Source organism: Watersipora subatra, chromosome 2 (assembly GCF_963576615.1).
Source record: "Watersipora subatra chromosome 2, tzWatSuba1.1, whole genome shotgun sequence".
Lineage (NCBI taxonomy): Eukaryota > Metazoa > Bryozoa > Gymnolaemata > Cheilostomatida > Watersiporidae > Watersipora > Watersipora subatra.
Window position 1 is genome coordinate 19,728,210 of NC_088709.1, and position 20,246 is coordinate 19,748,455.

Below are 20,246 nucleotides of genomic sequence, written 5' to 3' on the forward strand. Positions count from 1 at the left end.
AACGAGTACGCCTACTAGTCTCGCGCACTGTGAGAGATCATCATGAGTAATCAGAATGATTATCCCTTGAAGTGGTCTGGTGACTGGGTAGTGCAGAGTTAGTAAAATGAGTGGGTAGTCTGGTAGTGTATAGATTTCAGTGCAAGGAATATTTTTTACTCACGCTTTTAGTATGGATTCAAATGAACAGAGACTAATCTTAAAACAGTAAAGATTGCCAAAAATTACTATTAATGTTGGAAAAATTCAATAGCTTTTTAATTATTTTCTGCGAAGTTGATGTATTAAAATAAGTCATGGTAATAGTAATGGTTACCATATTCCTCTTATATTCATGTATCTCCAAAAAACATCTCTACAGATGAAATCTTTCTTTTATTAAGTTACCAGCTGCGCTAACTGGTGTTGCCCAGATATTAAAAATCAGCTTATTAACAATGAGAGGTAATAAGAGTTGCCTACCACTTGCTATTAGCCTAGCACATTGCCAATGGATAATTTGAGTAATCTTACTAATAAGAGCTACCACTTCTCATGACGTCCCATCATGACGGAAAGCGGTAGTGTATTTGCTCCCATATAGTGACATATATTGCCTAGCAAATCCATTAAGCTTGTGAGTGGCTTAATTAGTAAGGTGTCGGACTGGTGAATGGGAAGTTTTGAGATCAATTCTTCTGTGATACGGATTTTTTATTCTGAGATTTTATTAGCTATAGCTGGACAATCGCAACAACGAATACACACACAAAGTTTGAGAAATATATATAAAGATTTAATTTAGCGCTGAGCTGCCGTGAAAGGATTAAAATCTTTGTATATCTCCAGCGCTTTTTTATTATTGTTTGCTTTTGACCATATTAACATTCATTTCAAAGTGTTTTATTGTTACAATTTAATACGTACTGGAAAAGGTTTTTGTGACAAGCTACCAATATCATTATCAGTGGTTCAAGTTAAACATACAAACATACTGTATTTAATAAATTATTTATTAAACTATATTCCTATATTGACAGCCAAAGAATAGAAAAACATTCAAATCAATTTTCAATGAGTTGTGTGCTATTAAATGACCACATCTGCTGTAACAACTGATAGACAAACCATAGCATGCATTTAGTAGAGCTGAGACTTTGGATAGATCAGTAACACCTGTAACTATAATATGATACATTCCATAAGATAAATATATTAGCAGTAGAGTTTCTTCAGAATAAATACATGACGCGTAACGTAAAAGTGTTTAAAAGGCATAAAGGCGAGACTCTCTCAAGTGGAATCTTGAAATCTTTTGTTCTTGAAGGCTTGTTTATTCAGCTTCAGACCTTAGAATTGCAATCCTCTGAACTCATATGGGGAGAAGGCGTGTCTGCAAGAATTCTCGGTATAAAGACATCATTTCCTGTTTCAAATCTAGTGAAAGTAGTTGCTTTTATGTCATCCATAAAAAGCAGCTTTGTCATTAGCTTAGTTCTGTTGACAAACTTTGGAGTATTCAGGCTTTAGAAGAACAAGATGAATGCTTCTACTTTTACTGCAAGTTAGTGTGGAGACACTCCTGGTAGCGGGGACCATTTGTGAACTCTACAGGGTACATAGCGTACAGCACTGTTCCAACCTTTGACTGCATGAGTCCCATGTCAGGCATTAGCTAAAGCTGCTTTCGTTCATACAAATCAATATTACTCACACCGGGTGTAACAAGAATTTCTCCAATATATTCAAATATGTTAAACATATATGATAACTTGTGTAGGCCTATAGAATACCACGGAACTGTGAAGTTAAAGAAAATCATATGTTTAGTAAAAACCAAATAACTAGCCTCTGGTGAAGCTTGCACCCACAACTCTACCGCTTATGTTGTCTTATTTTTTAAATTCCAAAGACACTAGTGGTTGCATTTCTCAGTATATACATATGGACATCATCCATGCAAAAAGAAGTTGGAACAACGGCAAACAAAAGTTGTTTCATGCCTATATATGCCCTGATTGATCACACTTTCTCTCCAGTGAAACATTTACTGAGAGGATCTGCTCAATTCCAAACAATTCTGCTTGCCATTCTAAAAATCTGCGCAACAACATCAAAGGGATACACAAAGTTACTCCATTATATAGCTCAATAAAAGCAAGGATTGGCAACTTACAATAGCTTTTCAACCCTATTAGCTAACCAACAACTGCCTCAATAACTCCCAATGGTCATTTGAAGGGTTGTTTGGATAACACCACGGTCAAATGACCGGCTCATTGTTATTAAAACAATCAGTTTTAATAACAATGCGGCACTAGGATACTTATGTTTACTTAAAACCGCGTCGCTTATTATTGCATAAAAATGCCCATTAGTCATGCTGTTTGGAAAGTGCTGGCCTTCACCAGTACAGTCAAAGCAGTATCTACCTGTTTGAAAATGGTACTGCGGGGAGAGTCTGAGAGGGGTGCCGAGCGCCCTCTCTGTGGGAGGGGGGGGGGGGGTCTTGGGGTTCTCCCCCGGGAAATTTTTTACTATAACTAGTCCAAATGGTGCAAATCTAGCACACTTGACTCCTGATGGGGCACGTGTTCAACCAGCAAATTTGACATTATAATTCAGTTTTCTAAATATAAAACTGTTTATTGAGATTGTCTTTAACAACGCTTATTAAAAATATCATGTGAATAAATGCTGCTAAAGGGGTTGGCCACAGCTAGCATGAGGTAGAATTATCACCGGGTACAATGGCGAATGGTGTAGGAGATGAGTAGTCTCCTATGCAATAATTAAATTAAATAATATTGTAGAGTTAAAAAGTAAAATTAATAGAGCACCATATTAAAATAATGCACTTATACTATAATCTATAGCATTGAGCAAATACCAGGTTTAAGTTTGAGCTATGCATGTTACATGCATAGCTCAAACTTAAATTTATTTTTTATAAAAGAAATATTTTGTACATAAGCATTCATTTACAAATCTACTACTACAAATAATACAACCATGTACAATTGTCCCTGTATGATATGCTTGGAAGCATTCCTTTCTGTAGAGTCCAACGCTATAACGGTGCAGTGCGAGCTACCATAACGATCGTTTTTCTCTGTACATTCCAAGTATAATAAAAGTCCAAAAAGTTTACATCACTTCTATCATCTGAATTATTTTTATTCTGATCACACAAAAAATCACTAACGATCGCAAGATCAAGCAATTTTTTATTTTACCGTTTTGAAAGTCGAGCCGAAGTCGAGTAGTTTTTCCAACTTTTATTCTTTTCCAAAGAGGCGATTTCTTTAGCTTTTAGCACAAAGCAACGCCTTTCAGATAATCGTTTCATATTGTAATTCATCGACTAATATCTTGTTGATGATATTTAAAACTTACTAGCATTCATATCCTTTGTTTAACGTTACTAGACGACAGCTATATAAACGTCTACAAAAAAAGCGACATAAATGTCATTTCCCCACGCAACCGATAAACGACATTTTGGTCGTTTTCCTAGCCAAAGGGTTAAAATCAAGCAAAAATGACGTGAATTCCGGGATTTTGAGCCTTAAAAAATGGTACTGCCATAGCAGTAGCTGCAGTATAGGAGGATACGACCCTGAGTACAGTAGATTTCAGAAATGTTTTGCCGGTGGTTCATTGTGAAAGTTGAACAGCGCTGAACTCTTGCATTGACAGCTGGCACCTACCGGCGGTACTCGGCACGTAACTTCCCATTTCACCGCCAGTAGCCTTGCGACTTACCACCGTATATGGGAACCGGGCTTGTCACAAGCGATTCCTTCTCTTTCAACTACATTATAGACATTGCTAACCCGTCACTAAAAAGAGCAGCTCTGAAAACATCATTTTTGTGCTTCTTAGTTGTACGGCAGCGAGTTATGCTGCCATTCTTATTAGGAGCGTCTTGACACTTCTCGAGTTTGAGTAAGCACTCGCCATTCAGGTTTGACCTAATGTGCAATTAATGGTTAACATAAGACGCCTCTCTGAATGGACGCTTTATACTTTATTATAAGACTCTAAGAGTTTCCTAATGGAAAAGATGAACATTCAAAGGTTGAGTGAAAATACAGCAAAAAGCTATACTTATCATCTATTACGATGTGAAGTGAAGGCTGATGCGACAGTAAACAGAAAACATGCAAAAATTCTCTCAGAAAAATTGCCAGAAGAAACCATCTGATATTGAAAATAGACACGGGCGGAGTATTCACTGTTGAGGAACGCCAGACGGTTGCTCGAGATTTCTAAGCAGTTGGGTGAGCCAGCGTTTAGTTGACTGGTCGTCTCTTAGACACGCGGCGAAGGTGTTGTCTTTAAGCTGTTCAGGCAGGCATTGCCGAAGGGCCTCCTTTGCCCTAGCGTTGTCTGAGAGACGGTAGTAGCACCTGACCACATGCTTTAGAAGACGCGCAGAACCCTCGACAGCAAGCTGCTGCACCATTTTGGCCTATAAAAACGAGTAGAAGTTGACAAATGATCACAAACACAATTACAAGTAGCAGCTGGTGTGTATATTGTTGGCACTTTATTTATGCATAAAAGGCGACTTGTTGTTTTGTCTTTCCATATAATTAACATGAATAAAGACAAAAGAGCACTGACCTAAATGAACACAGACACACATCAAGAACATCAGCGAAAGGTATGGGAGCGATCTTTATAAATAGAAGATTGCAACGCTTTGAAATAATTGGACCCATTTTAAACTCATCTGTGCACCAAACGTGTGCTTTTGCACTACATTTTCTCATGTAGGCTTTGGAAGAGCCATATAGCAGACAGTTGTAGTACAGATACATCTGTCTGTTATATGGCGCATCACATGAGTACCAAACTTGATAGTCATTATTGCAAACTGATTTTATTTATACTGATTTTATAGAATAGTCTCGTATCAGCCAATAGAATAGTCTCGTATCAGCCAATAGAATAGTCTAATATGAGCCAATAGAATAGTCTAGTATCAGCCAATAGAATAGTCTCGTATCAGCCAATAGAATAGCCTCGTATCAGCCAATAGAACAGTCTCGTATCAGCCAATAGAATAGTCTCGTAGCAGCCAATGGAATAGTCTCGTATTAGCCAATAGAATAGTCTTGTATTAACCAATAGAATAGTCTCATATCAGCCAATAAAATAGTCTAGTATCAGCCAATAAAATAGTCTAGTATCAGCTAATAAAATAGTCTAATATCATCCAATAGAATAGTCTCGTATCAGCCAACAAAGCAAAACTCACCAATATGACTGCCACATGGGAGAACCTGTCATAAGTCTGGCATATGTAATTTAGCCCGGTTTCATCGAGCAATATTTTCTGGAGAATGAATGTAGCCACCTAAAAAGGATAAAATGAATTGAATAAAACACATACACCTCCTAAGAGCATCAGTGAACATGCTCAATAGACAATAGTTTATAACAATTGTACCACACATGGTTGTTTTAAACACATGGCATGGCTGTTCATCATTTCAAACATGTGGCATATCTGGTCATTATTTGCCCAAGTAACTTTATAACAGACTTCTTGGCCAATTGCGAACTTTGTGAGCCTAATCTGAACTGCTAGCTGGACGACACAATCAACATTTTTAACTTTATTCAAAGGAAAAAATTGTACAAAAATATATTGGAGACCAGAAATTGTCACAGAAAATTTTTTTATCTGGTAAAAAGCTTCATGCTATGATATAAAAGTATTGCTGGTTACATTTACTACAAATCAATATTTGATGTCATATAAGACGCAAGCACATTCGCGACTCAGTTACACGCAAACTCAAGTTGTCAAGTAGTTGTATTAAAAATATTATATATTGAAAATATACTATATTAAAAATCATAGTCATGCTCTCTTGTATATATAATGAGCAGACAACTTCATAAAACACAGCCTAACCAAAAGACTAGCTTGATACATGCACATGTGCTTACAACCAAAAATATTTTCACCTAAAGATCAAACCTTGATCTCTTCGTACTATTTGCCTCTTGCTAACACAACAAGGGACATGAGCTCTCATGAAGAGCTAACACAACAAAGGACATGAGCTATCATGAAGAGCACGTGTTTTACTAAGACTGCATATATTATAGTTAACAATGCTTACTGTCTTTGACAGCTCACTTCCTGATTCCATTATACGCAAGCAGAGAGGTATAATTTCTGTAGCGAGCAGAAAATTGATGACTTGTTGTTCATCTGTCTGCAATTACATTGAAGTACTAAGGATAACATTTCAAATAATTTAAATATTATGTTAACAAATTAAAATAAAGATATCCTCAAACAGTCAGGCCTATGGGTATAATTTTTTAACACGCTACATGAATTTTTGTTTTACATGTATTTGGTTCTAAGCCTGAGATAATTTCCAACATACTTCTTGAAGCATGTTGGAAGTTATCTCCTTTCTTACAAAAATTAATTTGGGAAGTTTCTTGAAAGTGTGAAATCATAATTAAAAACAAAGAAGCTAGTGTAAACTACAAATAAACCACAAACAATTAAAACATAGTAAAATCCATAGATATGTTGTATCTAGCCTAGACTAAAGTACATTATGTTAACATTACTCCTCTGAGGCTAAGCATCACCCACCCTACAGTAACCTTAACATTACACTCTGAGACTATGCATCACCCACCCTACACTACCCTTAACATTAGACCTCTGAGGCTATGCATCACCCACCCTGCGCTAACCTTCACATTACACCTCTAAGGCTATGCATCACCCACCTTACACTAACCTGCACATTACACCTCTGAGGCTATGCATCACCCACCCTCCACTAACCTTCCCATTACACCTCTGAGGCTATGCATCACCAACCCAACACTAGTCCTAATATTACACCTTTGAGACTATGCACCCCCACCCTACACTACGTTTAACATTACACCTCTGAGACTATGCATCACCCACCCTACACTACCCTTAACATTACACCTCTGAGGCTATGCATCACCCACCCTCCGCTAACCTTCACATTACACCTCTAAGGCTATGCATCACCCACCTTACACTAACCTGCACATTACACCCCTGAGGCTATGCACCACCCACCCTCTACTACTCCTCAACATGACTAGTAGGTAAAGTAATGATAACGACTCTGTTCTTTTATTATTGCTTTATTATTTAGTTTCTTATAATTTATATTTTGACAATTATTCTTTTACAATGTTTCATATCATGCATTTGTTTTGATGTAATATATTATTACTTGAAGTACTTACTAGTGTTTGTTGAACTCTAGTAAGATTCAACACAAAAAAATTGTGCCGAATATAGTATATTATGCAAAAGATATTATGTATATTTGGTGTTAACGGCCAGGTTGTGGGTAAGCTTTGCTTCATAGATACCTACGTTCTTAGGACTTACCTGCTTTATGTCAGAGTTCTTGAAGATTTTATATACAAAATCTTAGTAGATGTTATCAGAAACTATCAGTATTTTTCTACCATTTTTGATTGTTTTTGATGTTTAAGGTGATCTGACTGCCAGGATGTTTTTAGATTAAGAAAGACAAAACTTTATCGCGGTTTAAACAGTCAAACTCCAGCGAAAGTGCAATTATGACGTATATAGTTGCAAACAGACCAACAGAGTAAAGATACGTAACGCTGCAATTTGAACGCGCGAGCTGATACTAATAATAGCAATGATAACAACGAGTCACGTAAATTTGCACTTATTATTTTCTGAGGATTTTGATCGCGATCAAGTTTTGTCAATTTTAATCTTAAAAACATTCTGGCAGTTAGATTACCTCAAACATCAAAAACATTCGTAAAAAATAGAGAAATACTGACGCTACCAGATATAATCCGCTAACATTTTGTATGCGTTTATCTTTAACGGAACGAGTTAAATAACCAATATGGTCACATGACCAAAGATACATGATAGTCAAGGACTAATCATGTCTAAAAGCTCTACAAAATTGTCATGCCTTGAGCAGTGGTGTTAACTATGTTTGAGAGGTTGCATAAACAAAGGATCCAACCAGGAAAATGGTAACATCACTGACCTTGACAAGAGCGCCTATGACTCCGAGGCTAGTCAACCTCAGGTATTCGAAAGGACGGGTCTTGGTCACTGTGTGTAGGAAGGGATATAGAAAGAGAGGTATGTGAGCTACAAAACAACAGAGTAAACCATTTCTAATCATTGCACAAATCAGAAGGCAGAAACACTTTCTACCAAAACCGAAAAGCCTTGTTTGATAAGCTGTTATTTGAAGAGCAGATGCCAACGAGAACCTCTGGGTTCTTGTTGATATCTGAGCCTATAGACACTCTCAGACTCATATACTCCTCTATGAACGCCACATGCTCTAAAATGTGATACACATTGACATAATGCAAAGGCTATATACAATCAAAGCTCTCCATATGAAGCTAATGGATTGAGATATTTACCTCGTATGTCGAAACTATCAGATGTTGTAGCTAATATTCTTATAAGAATTAATCGTATTTTATTTAGTTCATTCTGCAATTCACATATTTTGCAATAAAACTTCATGTTATTATATATAGCATTAAAAGAAATGCTTTATGTAAAACAGAACAAAATGTAAGAAATTATATTAATAAACTAATAATCAATAAAAAGGATGTTTTTATTATCATTTTCACTTTTGTTAAAGAGAGATGAATTGAGGTGAAGCCTTGGTGATGCAGGAGACAAACGATGATTAGGTGGAAGCTATGATAAAAAAACAAAGCTTGTCAGACATCAAAATAACTTATCGTTTGATAATGATTAAAACTGTATATTCAAATATTACAGAGCCTCTCCACTTTCACTTTTAAAACATTTTATACTTCACAACACTTTCACCCTTCCATTTCATAAGGCCTACCTTGTAGAAAAGCACTTCTAGTTTCAGGATGTGAGGCTACGCACTGAAGTAAGGCTAGAGCATTGCACACACGGTTCGACTGATGGGCCTACAATAAATCAGTTTATTATCATCATATCGAAATATCTCTCAGTCTATGCGACTCGTAGAGTGAGCCGTGTAACATATAAGATCCCCAGAGCTGCAGTCATGAGCGAAAGTATGGAGCCGCCCTACAATTTTCTCAATTTTTCATACACATAAACATTAGGACTCCATAAGCCCAATACAATCAACTTAAATATAATCAGGTTTTATATAATTTTAATCTTAAAAAATGTACTCTTTTGTATGACGTTGCTGTACTGTTTGCCAGTTGAAACATCAATTCTCCTAATTACATACTACTCCCACTCACCGAGATCAGCTCCATATTAAAGAAACATTAACAAAAGTTAATTGGTGTTAATTCTTTATATTATAATTATATAGATGCATATGCTCATTGAACAATTAACATAAAAACATGAGTAGTTCAGACTATTACAGATGCATTAGCTAGCATTAGATGTTCCATCTTCCTGAAAAGAAACAACTATAAGATGCTCCATATTTCTCAAACAGAACTGAACTGCATGGGAAGATGACTGAGAGTTCACCAAATGCTCTTCTTTATGGAACCTTGTCGAATTTGGACAAACATATAGTAGCCGATAGGAGTAGTCTGAACTGTTAAACTTAACTCCATAAGGTTAGGACATGAAATCGTACCGTGAGATTTGGTGGATTGATGGAGGGATATATATAGATTATCTCCTGTAATAGTGCAGCAATAGTTCCGAATGAATGCCACAGCATGGGAGCCAAATCTTGTACGGCTTCTCTCTTTTTACTGTAAAAAAAATCCACAAAAATCTATGAATAAAGTCAAATTTGATGTGTGATACAAAAGAAAACATGTTTCTGTAACTAGCAGCCTCCTTTAGTCCAAGTAAAGTTATGAATTAGGAGAATCACCTAAGTTCTAGAAGAGAATTTTCACGAGTTGTGACATTGGCTAGCTCTACGATCCACTGATAAATTTTATCTTTGTCGACTGATGTAGTGCCGCCTTGAACATTTGTTGGAGTTCCTGGTTGAGCTTGAGTCGAGGAAGCCTCTTGCGGCATCATGGTGGGTGGAGTGGAGCGCTGTTGGGGCCTGTGAATTCCAGCCATTGATTTCATTTTACCTATGATACTTTCTCACTGAAAAAAAAGAATACAAAGTATAAGATACAATTGTAAGACAAAACAGAAGTAGAACAATTAATTTCTCGAGTACAATAATTTTTATGAATTGAACAGATTATTGGAAGCCAAAAGTGACTGTAGTCAGGGTTGGAAAAAATTGCTTTTTTATATAAATTGATTTGATTGATTTTTTCTGTTTACAATTTATTGATAAATTTGATATTTTTCGATTATGCAAATTGTCTGTGTATTACATTGTACATCAGAATGCACCAACTTCAGGTGTGAACTCACCTTGAAGTGAACCCATCTTTCAGTATTAGCAACTTACATGCTTTAATATGAGAAACTCTTATATTTCATGGATTCAACAGCCATATAAAATGCTAATAGCTAGCCTGTAGCTGTTAGCATTAAAAAAAAAATTCTTCATGATTTTTTAAAAACATCGGATTTTTGTGATTTAAACCGATTTTTTGGTTTATGATTATTTTGATGAATTTATGCCCGTGTTATCATGAGTACAATTAAGCAAACGCTGTAAGCAATATCTCTTGACTAACTTTTATCTCAAGTCCACCAAGCTATATAACCAACAGGCTATACAACCAGGAAATTCATTTTATATTTGACTGACAAAAAGGTCTAAAAATAAAAATGCTAATAATGATCTATAGCCATTGGCCATTTCTTGCATGGCGTTGGGTTGCTGAATACAGCTACCATAATCCAGCTTGTTTATATTACTGCAAACCATCAGTTCTAGAAATATCATTAACAGTAAGATAAAGCTTATGTTTCAAAAGAGTGATCATCACCGGAAAAATAACTGACATCACAGAGTGACTATAAGATTACATATTTTGGTGACACTAAGGGAATGCAGTCAGAGTGTGACACTAAGATAACACAGCCGTAAAGTAACATTATGACAATTACAGTCATAAAATAACAATAAGGTGAAACAGTCTTAAAATTATAAATATATAATGATAAGCACTACTCATGCATTAATGCCTCTAACTTTTTCTAAGTACTTCAATGCAAACCAACAAAATAATAGAGAAGGCTACCAGTAACTTTTGTCTGCAATTAAAGAATTATTACTGTGACCCAAAAACTGCTGTTTGCCACCAAATGACCCATTTTAGAAAACTCTTGTGCTATTCGGTCGCATATTTTGTTAAAAATTTATAAATGTTACAACAAGTGAATCTATAAAACGTAATATAACTAACTACTTAAATTGCAACGGACGAGACCAAATGTTTTTTTAATTTTAAATGACTACATATATAAATGTAGTCATATATAAATGTAGTCATTTATATATGTAGCCATTTTTTCAATTCCTAATTCAGCAAATCATTTCATGTACTAGAAATTAAAAACAAGAAAATACGCGTCATGGAAAAACAACGACTAACTCCTCGAGTCATTAACAGTTTAGATTGTGTATTAACCCATAACAAAACGCTAACGTATTAAACTTATAAAATCTAGAATGCTTTGCATTTGGAAATCAATTTGGTATATCACTGTAAAACAACCTGAAATATAAAAATTACTATTAAAAGTTAAATGTCAGTATAAAAATTGTTAATGATCCTAACTTGGCATTAATTTCAGAGCGACAATGATGGAGCTAGTCTATCTATTTTAAGGTTCTCAGATCGTTTTAAAAGTTTCACACAATTGGCTCGCTCACAGGAAGCTGCACTAGGTCTAATCAGAGACGAGCTTTTGATAACACAGTGGTGTACTGTAATTTAATGTAAAATATTTTTGAGAACGCTGTCGACCAATTAGGTATCTTTTGGTAAAACCCGACTCCCAACAGCATTTCGAGAAGAATAGATCTATGCGCAACTATTCCAAACTAACACTACGCCAAGGTCAGATTTTCACCTGGCTCTAGGGCCATACTCGTTATCGTGTTCAGTTTTTAAAACTATTTATCACAATGTTTTAGATCAGGTAAATGGTTTGTAATTTACGAAATACATTTTATGAACGTCTCATCGTTTTAGTCTGAAATATTAATAAATCACAGGTTTGCGTATATCGTACAGAATGCAGTGTGCATGGACTGACCGTCGCTGTGTTTATTTAATTGATTAGAATAGCCAGCTAAAGTTAATTTTACAGTTAATTGTAACATCTTGAAATATTTAGACTACCAACATACTTTTTAGATACCAGAAAAAGTGTACGCAGGTAAATATAGTTGCCAACAAAAAGATTATAGTAATGTAGGTAAGAGGAGGTTTAGTTGAAAAGATAATGCCGACAGGCTGTTTGTCAAATTCATAGACTATTAGTCGAAATTGAAGACTATTGAAAAGACTTGTCCTATTAGCTATAACACTATCATTTTGCTTTAGTTTAAAAAAAGTACACATCTAGCCATAACATCCAAATTATTCCATCTCAAAAGATTTCACTATATATTATATGTAGTATATATATGTAAATTTATATCTGTATATATATGTATGTATATATATATATACAGTATATATATATACTGTATATATATACATACATATATATACAGTATATATATATATATACTATATATATATACTATATATATATTGACATATATATATAGTATATATATATAGCTATCTGTCCTGTATATATATATATATATATATATATATATATATATATATATATATATATATATATATATATATATACAGGACAGGTATATATATTAGGTCCTCGGTTCAAACCCCAACAACTGCACTTTTCTGGTGGTCCTTAGACAAGACCTTTGCTTGTATAACGTCTACAACCTCCATGATGAGTGCAATAACCAAAGCCATGCCGGCTCGGACGTCGCCCGGTCAAACAAGGTCCGCGCTGCCTGTAGCTGAACCAGGACAAGGCAGTGAAAAATGGGCTACTGGTTCAAAACGGATGAAATGGACTCGGACTGATAACACGGACCTCATGCAGTGCTACTTTATGAGTGAACCTCAAAAGTGGGGCTACATGGGAAGGATGCGTCACCTGTGGATAAACATGCGCCCTGAATTGCCACTAACCGCTAAGCAACTTGTAGCTCAGAGGAGTAACATAATCAAGCGGCACCTCATATCACAACTTGAGGTAGATGAAATTAGGGAAAAGTTCACCCAAGTAACCTCAACCAACGAGGAGTGCATATCAACACACACTGTCATGGATACACGATCATGTGTTGACTCACGGGCTGAAGAGGACATGCACTTGACCCTTGACCCAAGGGTGAAAGAGCTTGCGGAAAATATCATCAACAAGATGTCAGCTGCTAATGATTATGGAAGCAGGGTACCACTACGAAGAGTTAGCAAGGCCATACCTAAGAAGCTGTTAGAAGACATTAACATGGCACTGGAGTCGATCTCAACTGGATCAATCAGTGAGACTAATGCCTTAATCTACAGTACAGCAACCGTCATCTTGGAGGAGATGGATATTAAGCCAATGCCAACAAGGCTTCAAGCCATTCCATCCTGGCAGCTGAGGCTACAAAATAAGATCAAGGACTTGCGCAAGAAAGTTAGTAGGCTCAGTGAGAGATCTAACCACAGTTTGGAGCATCCAAAAAGGGAAGCCACAATAGAAGCTCTAGAATCTGCCAAACAGCGGCTAGTAGCACTCTCGGCACGACTGAAGCGGTACACCAAAGAGCGAGATAACAAGAGAATGAACAAACTGTTCATCAATAATCCATCTAGAGTGTATTCCCAGTTCAAAGGTGAACTGCAGAGGCCAATGTCTGAGCCTCCCCGATCTAGCACTTCAAAGTTCTGGAAGGACATCTGGGAGAAAGAGACCACTCATAACACCACTGCAAATTGGCTGAAGAGGCTTAAAGAGAACCATCAACACACTGTGGCTCAGCAAGGACTCACCATCAGCAAAGACGACATTAAGTGCAGAGTGCAGCGTATGAAGAACTGGGCAGCACCTGGCCATGACATGATTCAAGCCTTCTGGTTAAAGAAATTGACATCACTTCACACTAGAATGGCTAAGCAGATGGAATACCTAATAGAACAAAGTGACCATCCAGAATGGCTGACCAAAGGACGAACTGTGCTTCTGATAAAAGATCCAAAGCAGGGGCCGATTCCCAAAAACTATCGACCAATAACGTGCTTGCCCACCACTTGGAAACTGCTCTCAGGAATAGTTGCAGACAAACTGGAAGAGCACATGAGTCACTATATGACCAGTGCTCAGAAAGGAATTGGGCGCAACACCCGAGGAGCTAAACATCAGTTACTGGTGGATCGGACGGTCTGTCAAGACAGCAGGAGAAGGCAAACCAATCTTGCCATGGCTTGGATTGACTACAGAAAGGCCTATGACTCAATTCCCCATAGTTGGATACTTGAGTGCCTCAGTATGTACAATGTTCACCCTGCTCTTGTGGCATTCATCAAGATGTCAATGACCAAATGGAAGACGGAACTGGAGGCTAATGGCAAAAAGCTGGCGAGTGTACAAATTAAGCGAGGCATCTATCAAGGTGACTCCTTATCACCGCTGCTCTTCTGCATATGCCTAAACCCTCTAAGCAATATGCTGGAGGAGACTCAATATGGGTACCAGTTTAAGAGTGGCACCAAGATAAACCACCTCTTCTACATGGATGACATCAAGCTGTACGCTAACAAAGAAAGGGACATTGATTCGCTAATACACCTCACTCAGGTATACAGCAAGGACATCGGAATGACCTTCGGTATTGAGAAATGTGGAAGGCTAATTCTTAAGAAAGGCCATTCTATGCTCACAGATGGCCTAAGAATGCCAAATGGTACCATCAAAGATATAGAAGAAGGGTACAAGTACTTGGGGATTATGCAAAGCAACATCAACCACGAAGCCGAGGTACGTCACAAAGCCATTACCGAATACAAGAAACGCCTTCGGCAGGTCTTACGGAGCCAGCTCAATGCCAAAAACCAAATCATGGCAATAAATACCTACGCACTGCCAGTAATAAGATATGTAGCAGGCATAATAAAGTGGACTGAGGAAGCCATCAAAGAAACAGATATAGCAACTCGTAAACTGCTGACCATGCATGGAGCACTCCACCCAAAATCTGATACTATTAGATTGTATCTTGATAGGAAAGATGGCGGTAGGGGACTCAAAAGTGTACAGCAGACAGTGAAAGAGGAGGAGCGAAGCATCAAAGCATATGCAGCCTCCATGGCCATCTCAGATAATTTGCTAGCTGAATTTCAATCGGCTGCTCTCACAACGGACCTACGCCCTGATGATGAGGAAATTGACTGGCATACGAAACCTCTTCATGGTACTTACCACCAACAAATATCTAAGGTTGGCGATCTTCACCAGACATATATGTGGCTGAACAAAGGAAACCTAACGGCCAATACAGAGTCGCTAATCATGGCAGCCCAGGAGCAAGTGCTCCCAACAAGGCAACTCCAAACGAAAATCTATCACACTAGAGACGATCCTAGATGCAGACTGTGCAAAGATGCACCTGAGACCATCCAGCACATCATCAGTGGATGCAGACAGCTAGCAGGGAACGCATACACTGAGCGGCATAATCATGTCGCAGGTATTGTGTATAGAAGTCTATGTGATGAGTATGGCCTTAATAAACCACAACACTGGTGGGAAACTCCTGGTAAGGTCAATGAAAATGACCGCGCTAAGATCCTCTGGGACTTCTACATCCAAACTGACAAGCATGTCCTAGCAAACCAACCAGATATAGTGGTGGTAGACAAGGAGAACAAGAGGGCTACTATAATAGATATAGCAGTACCCAATGACTACAATATAGCCAGCAAAGAAAAAGAAAAGGTAGAAAAATATCTCCCTCTTGGAGAAGAAATTGAAAAATGCTGGAATGTAAAAACAACCGTAATCCCAGTAGTCATTGGGGCACTGGGCGCAATAACACCGGCGCATAAAATGTGGCTTGCCCAAATACCAACAACAATCAACTCAGGTGAGTTGCAGAAAAGTGCGCTATTGGGAACAGCTAAGATCTTGAGACGAGTGCTCAAACTCCCAGGTCTCTGGTAGGAGACCCGAGTTAGAGCAGAATTTACCATCCATACGGGGTATCCGGGGTGAGGAAACAATTTTTTTGAAGTAAAATCGGGGCATGGGCTAGCCTAGTCCCGCACTCAAGGATTTCCGCCACACCCACCAACTTCCACACTCACAACACAAACAACAGGGTAGATTTACTAATCGCGGTCCTCCGCACGAATATTCAAAAATACTAGCAGATGTCAATTTATCGGCCAAACACAACCTACTAATGGATGAGCAACCTATTAACGTATCTGAATACCTCATATAAAATAGGCCAATCAAGTTACATCATGGTTAATACCCATTTTTTCTCTGGAAAGATAACTGCTCGCGATTTTTGACCAAGAATAACCAGGGTTCATCATACACCAAAATGTCTCACGGGTTTCGGAAGTAGCCCATACTGTAGATTAAGTTAGGGTGTCCATATAAACACCCGGCCCCGAATAGAGGCTACAATGTAAGCCAATCATAACACAGTTTAACAACCATACAATACCAATTCATGCTCGCTTGCTTGAATTTACCGCTAACTCTAATGTTTTCACTGCAGCTGAATTTGATTGGCTTAAAAATAGTTTAAGTTTTGGTACGGGAGCAATGAACCCACTCGATAATGCCAGATATCGAACTACCTCCGGAACCCGTAAGAGCCATTTTGATGTATGATGAACCCTGGTTATTCTTGGCCAAAAATCGCGGGCAGGAATATTTACAGAGAAAAAAAATGGGTATTAACCATTATGTAACTTTGTTGGCCTATTTTATATGAGGTATTCGGATACATTAATAGGTTGCTCATTCATTAGTAGGTTGTGTTTGGCCGATAGAATTGACATCTGTCGGTATTTTTGAATATTCGTGCGACAGACCGCGATTAGTGAGTCTACCCTGCTGCTGTGTTGTGTTTTGTGCGTGTAGGGTTGGTGGGTGTGGCGGAAATCCTCGAGTGCGCGACTAGGCTAGCCCCGAATCAGGCCAAGCAGGAACTGATGCTTGGTTACAGTAGCCTAGGCACCTCCAATTTAACTACACTTCTCCGACATTACCAGTGTAAAAGCCGTTAACACTGACTCAATACCTGCTCAGCCGATAGCATACTGTGGATATACCAACGCAACCACAGCAAGAGCCGACAACTCAGTCTCTATTTATCACAGCCGATAGCAGACTGTATATCAGTGCAACCTCAACAGGAGCCAATAAACCAGAGTCGTTACTACAGCCGATAACAGACTGTATATATACCGGCGCAACCCCAGCAAGAGCCGATAATACAGACTATATATACCACAGCCAATAGCAGACTGTGTATATACCAGCGCAACCCCAGCAAGAGCCGATAATACAAACTATATATCACTGCTGATAGCAGACTGCATATACCAGCGCAACTCCAGCAAGAGCTGATAATACAGACACTGTTTAACAGATGATAGCAGACTATATATATACCAGCACAACCCCGGCAAGAGCCAATAATACAGACTATATATACCACAGCCAATAGCAGACTGTATATATACCAGGGCAACCCAGCAAGAACCGATAATACAGACTCTATATAATAGCCAATAACAGGCTGTATATATACCAGTGCAACCACAGCAAAAGCCGATAATACAGACTCTTTATATCACAGCCGATAACAGACTTTATATACCAGCGCCACTCCAACAAGAGCCGATAAATCAGAATCTAGATAGCAGCCGATAGCAGACTGTGTATATACTAGCACACCTTTTAAGCCAAGCTGCTTAAGTTACAAAACAAAATGTTTGTACTTGAATAAATTTATTATGATATCACAGGACAGTGCATCCTCAGGATACGATGTTGATCCGTTCCAAGGTTGGCATCGTATATTGAAAAATTCGTATGTAAGGATATAAAGGTCATTGTAATTATACAATGCAAACATCCCCTGGTAAAAATTGTCACAATCTTATAAAAATGTGTACATATTGAAAATTAGTAACAAAATAGTATGTTAATTTTTTGTAACTATAGTTACTTACAATAACTGTATTGTATTCAGTGTATTTTAATGGCTGTGATCTGCAATAAAGTGCAACATTATAATGGGTGTACCAAATTTAGCATGTATGGTAAAAGGTTTTTATCTTCAAGACGTACGCATACCATAAACTTTGAATTCACTTCAAATAAGTTTTGTGTACTAAACTCACACTTGAAACTAAGTTTTAGTATGTCTTTTAACTATTTTACTGAATTTCAACTTTGTATCACCAAAATTTTATCGCTTATCAGTTTCTGTCTGCGCTTTCAACATAACATTTAGTGTGTCTGGTTAAAACCTTTTTTAACCTAATTTGACAAGAAAGGCCGAGCGATGCAGTTCTCAAAAACCGCCTCTCGCACATTTGACTATTTAATGGCCATCGAAAAGAAAAATGAAATTTTATTTACTATACAGTATGTACATACCTTTTGAGGAACGTGACTTGAGCTGGTTGGTACATGTACGAGTAGAGCAGAGAGAGGGCAAAGCCGTATTAATGCTAATTATGTTACTACACACATGAAAATAAATTTAATATGTAATGAAATGGAATTTTTTAGCAGGCCAAAAGAAGTTGTCTAATCCTGTCCAATTTTTTTGACTGGTTTAACCCTTTCAAACCTAATTATTTTCCAGTTGACCACCTGCCAGGCCTAATTAATTTTTCACACACGTTATTTAATGAAGTGAGTTGGATTAGATTTGGCATAAATGATGTTTTATTGCAGATAATTTAAAATAGTTTTTTGCAACTTGTTGGTAACACTTTTAGCTACAATTTGATACTAATATAGGCCTATTAAGTTAACTTATATAATATGTTATTGATGAGGTTCAAATCGATATATGTTTTGGAAATCGAAACGTCTATGTTTGGTTGCTACTACCAGTCAACTTCTTGGTTGATAACACTTTAATAACATATTAGAATGACAGAAAAATATGTTAGGAGCAAGTTGCAAAAAATTGGAGTTTTAACCAGTAGAACTGAAGTTATCAGCCTATATGCAATATCATGGCATAAGAGAGCATCCGATCCATAATTCGATTTATTGGTTTATTATGTTTCTTTACATCACAATTAAATTCTATAAAGACATTTACATTCTAATGAATCAAACAAACATTTTTGCAATTATGATGATAAGACACACAATATGCAAACAACTTGAGTACAAAACTGATATCATCTGAAAAACGCATGAAAATGGGTAAAAAGAATGTGTATCAAAATAGGTAGAAAAAGGAAGTTTATCAAAAAAGGTATAAAATAAATGTTCATAAACTATAACTATCAGTTGCTGGTAATCAATGACACGTGTGGACGCTTTGGGCATACCATCATTGCCATTAGTAAAAGAATCATCACGCACATTTTCAACCTCACCTACTATAAACAGCATAACGATAATAAAAATTATTATATAAAAACGGCATAATTTTCTGGCTTCCAAATTTTTTGCGCAACAATATCTAAAAGTAAATACATTTACTATCTCTTTTGTATCTACCAAAAACTATAAAAAGTTTTATAAGCTAAAAATAAAATTTTCGAAATAAAAAATATATTAATTATATAATTCTGCTGTAGTACATTTAGAACTTACCTTATGCTGCTAATAATTTATCATTCTGTTGTGAATTGTTTTCACTGCTGAATTGTTCATCTGAACTTATAATTACGTTCGATCGACTCAGAAATCTAGCAACGACTTTCAGTAAATGTATTCAAAATGGCGACCTTCTGAGTTGAAGAAGTTGAAATCTAACACAGGATTGGCCGGGTAAAATGTTTTTATCCAACCACAATTCTGGTATCAAAATAAACAACAGACTCTTATTTTTCGAAATGAAGCTTCAAAAAAACGATCTACATAAAAGGAGTATCAATAAAGTTACTCAGGAAGTGACCCGAAATAGTTGGTCTCAGGCTAAAGTGAACACAACTTCTCCTGAAATAGTAGGATCAGGACTGAAATGGTTAAAGGTTGACTTGCAACAAAATTCACATTATAGTTATTTGGTATCAAAAGATTC

At 37.0% G+C, this 20,246-nt stretch overlaps 2 protein-coding genes across 2 annotated transcripts in view; one reads left to right on the top strand and one right to left on the bottom strand.

The window, feature by feature from the left end:
* Positions 1 to 4,052: 4,052 nt before the first annotated feature.
* Positions 4,053 to 11,784, bottom strand: LOC137387059 (CCR4-NOT transcription complex subunit 9-like). The gene is made up of 8 exons (XM_068073347.1): positions 11,710 to 11,784; positions 9,882 to 10,111; positions 9,636 to 9,756; positions 8,886 to 8,973; positions 8,049 to 8,155; positions 6,120 to 6,215; positions 5,246 to 5,344; positions 4,053 to 4,453 (listed from the first exon to the last, which is right to left on the bottom strand). Exons 2-8 carry the CDS (start codon positions 10,088 to 10,090, stop codon positions 4,214 to 4,216), a joined length of 960 nt encoding a protein of 319 aa, XP_067929448.1. The 5' UTR covers positions 10,091 to 10,111; positions 11,710 to 11,784; the 3' UTR covers positions 4,053 to 4,213.
* Positions 11,785 to 11,972: 188 nt separating this feature from the next.
* LOC137388840 (general transcription factor IIH subunit 1-like) overlaps positions 11,973 to 20,246 on the top strand; it is a 39,218-nt gene continuing 30,944 nt past the window's right edge. Inside the window, exon 1 of the mRNA XM_068075302.1 lies at positions 11,973 to 12,073. The gene's annotated coding sequence lies outside the window, so the exon portion shown is untranslated. The remainder of the gene's footprint in view (positions 12,074 to 20,246) is intronic.

What these genes read in the sequence shown, in the direction of transcription:
- LOC137387059 (XM_068073347.1), bottom strand. Translation starts at nt 10,090, where the DNA reads ATGAAATCAATGGCTGGAATTCACAGGCCCCAACAGCGCTCCACTCCA. An exon ending in TCAATCCACCAAATCTCACG is followed by an intron (nt 8,974 to 9,635) that starts GTACGATTTCAT and finishes GATTTATTGTAG; the next exon opens with GCCCATCAGTCGAACCGTGT. An exon ending in GAAGTGAGCTGTCAAAGACA is followed by an intron (nt 5,345 to 6,119) that starts GTAAGCATTGTT and finishes TATCCTTTTTAG; the next exon opens with GTGGCTACATTCATTCTCCA.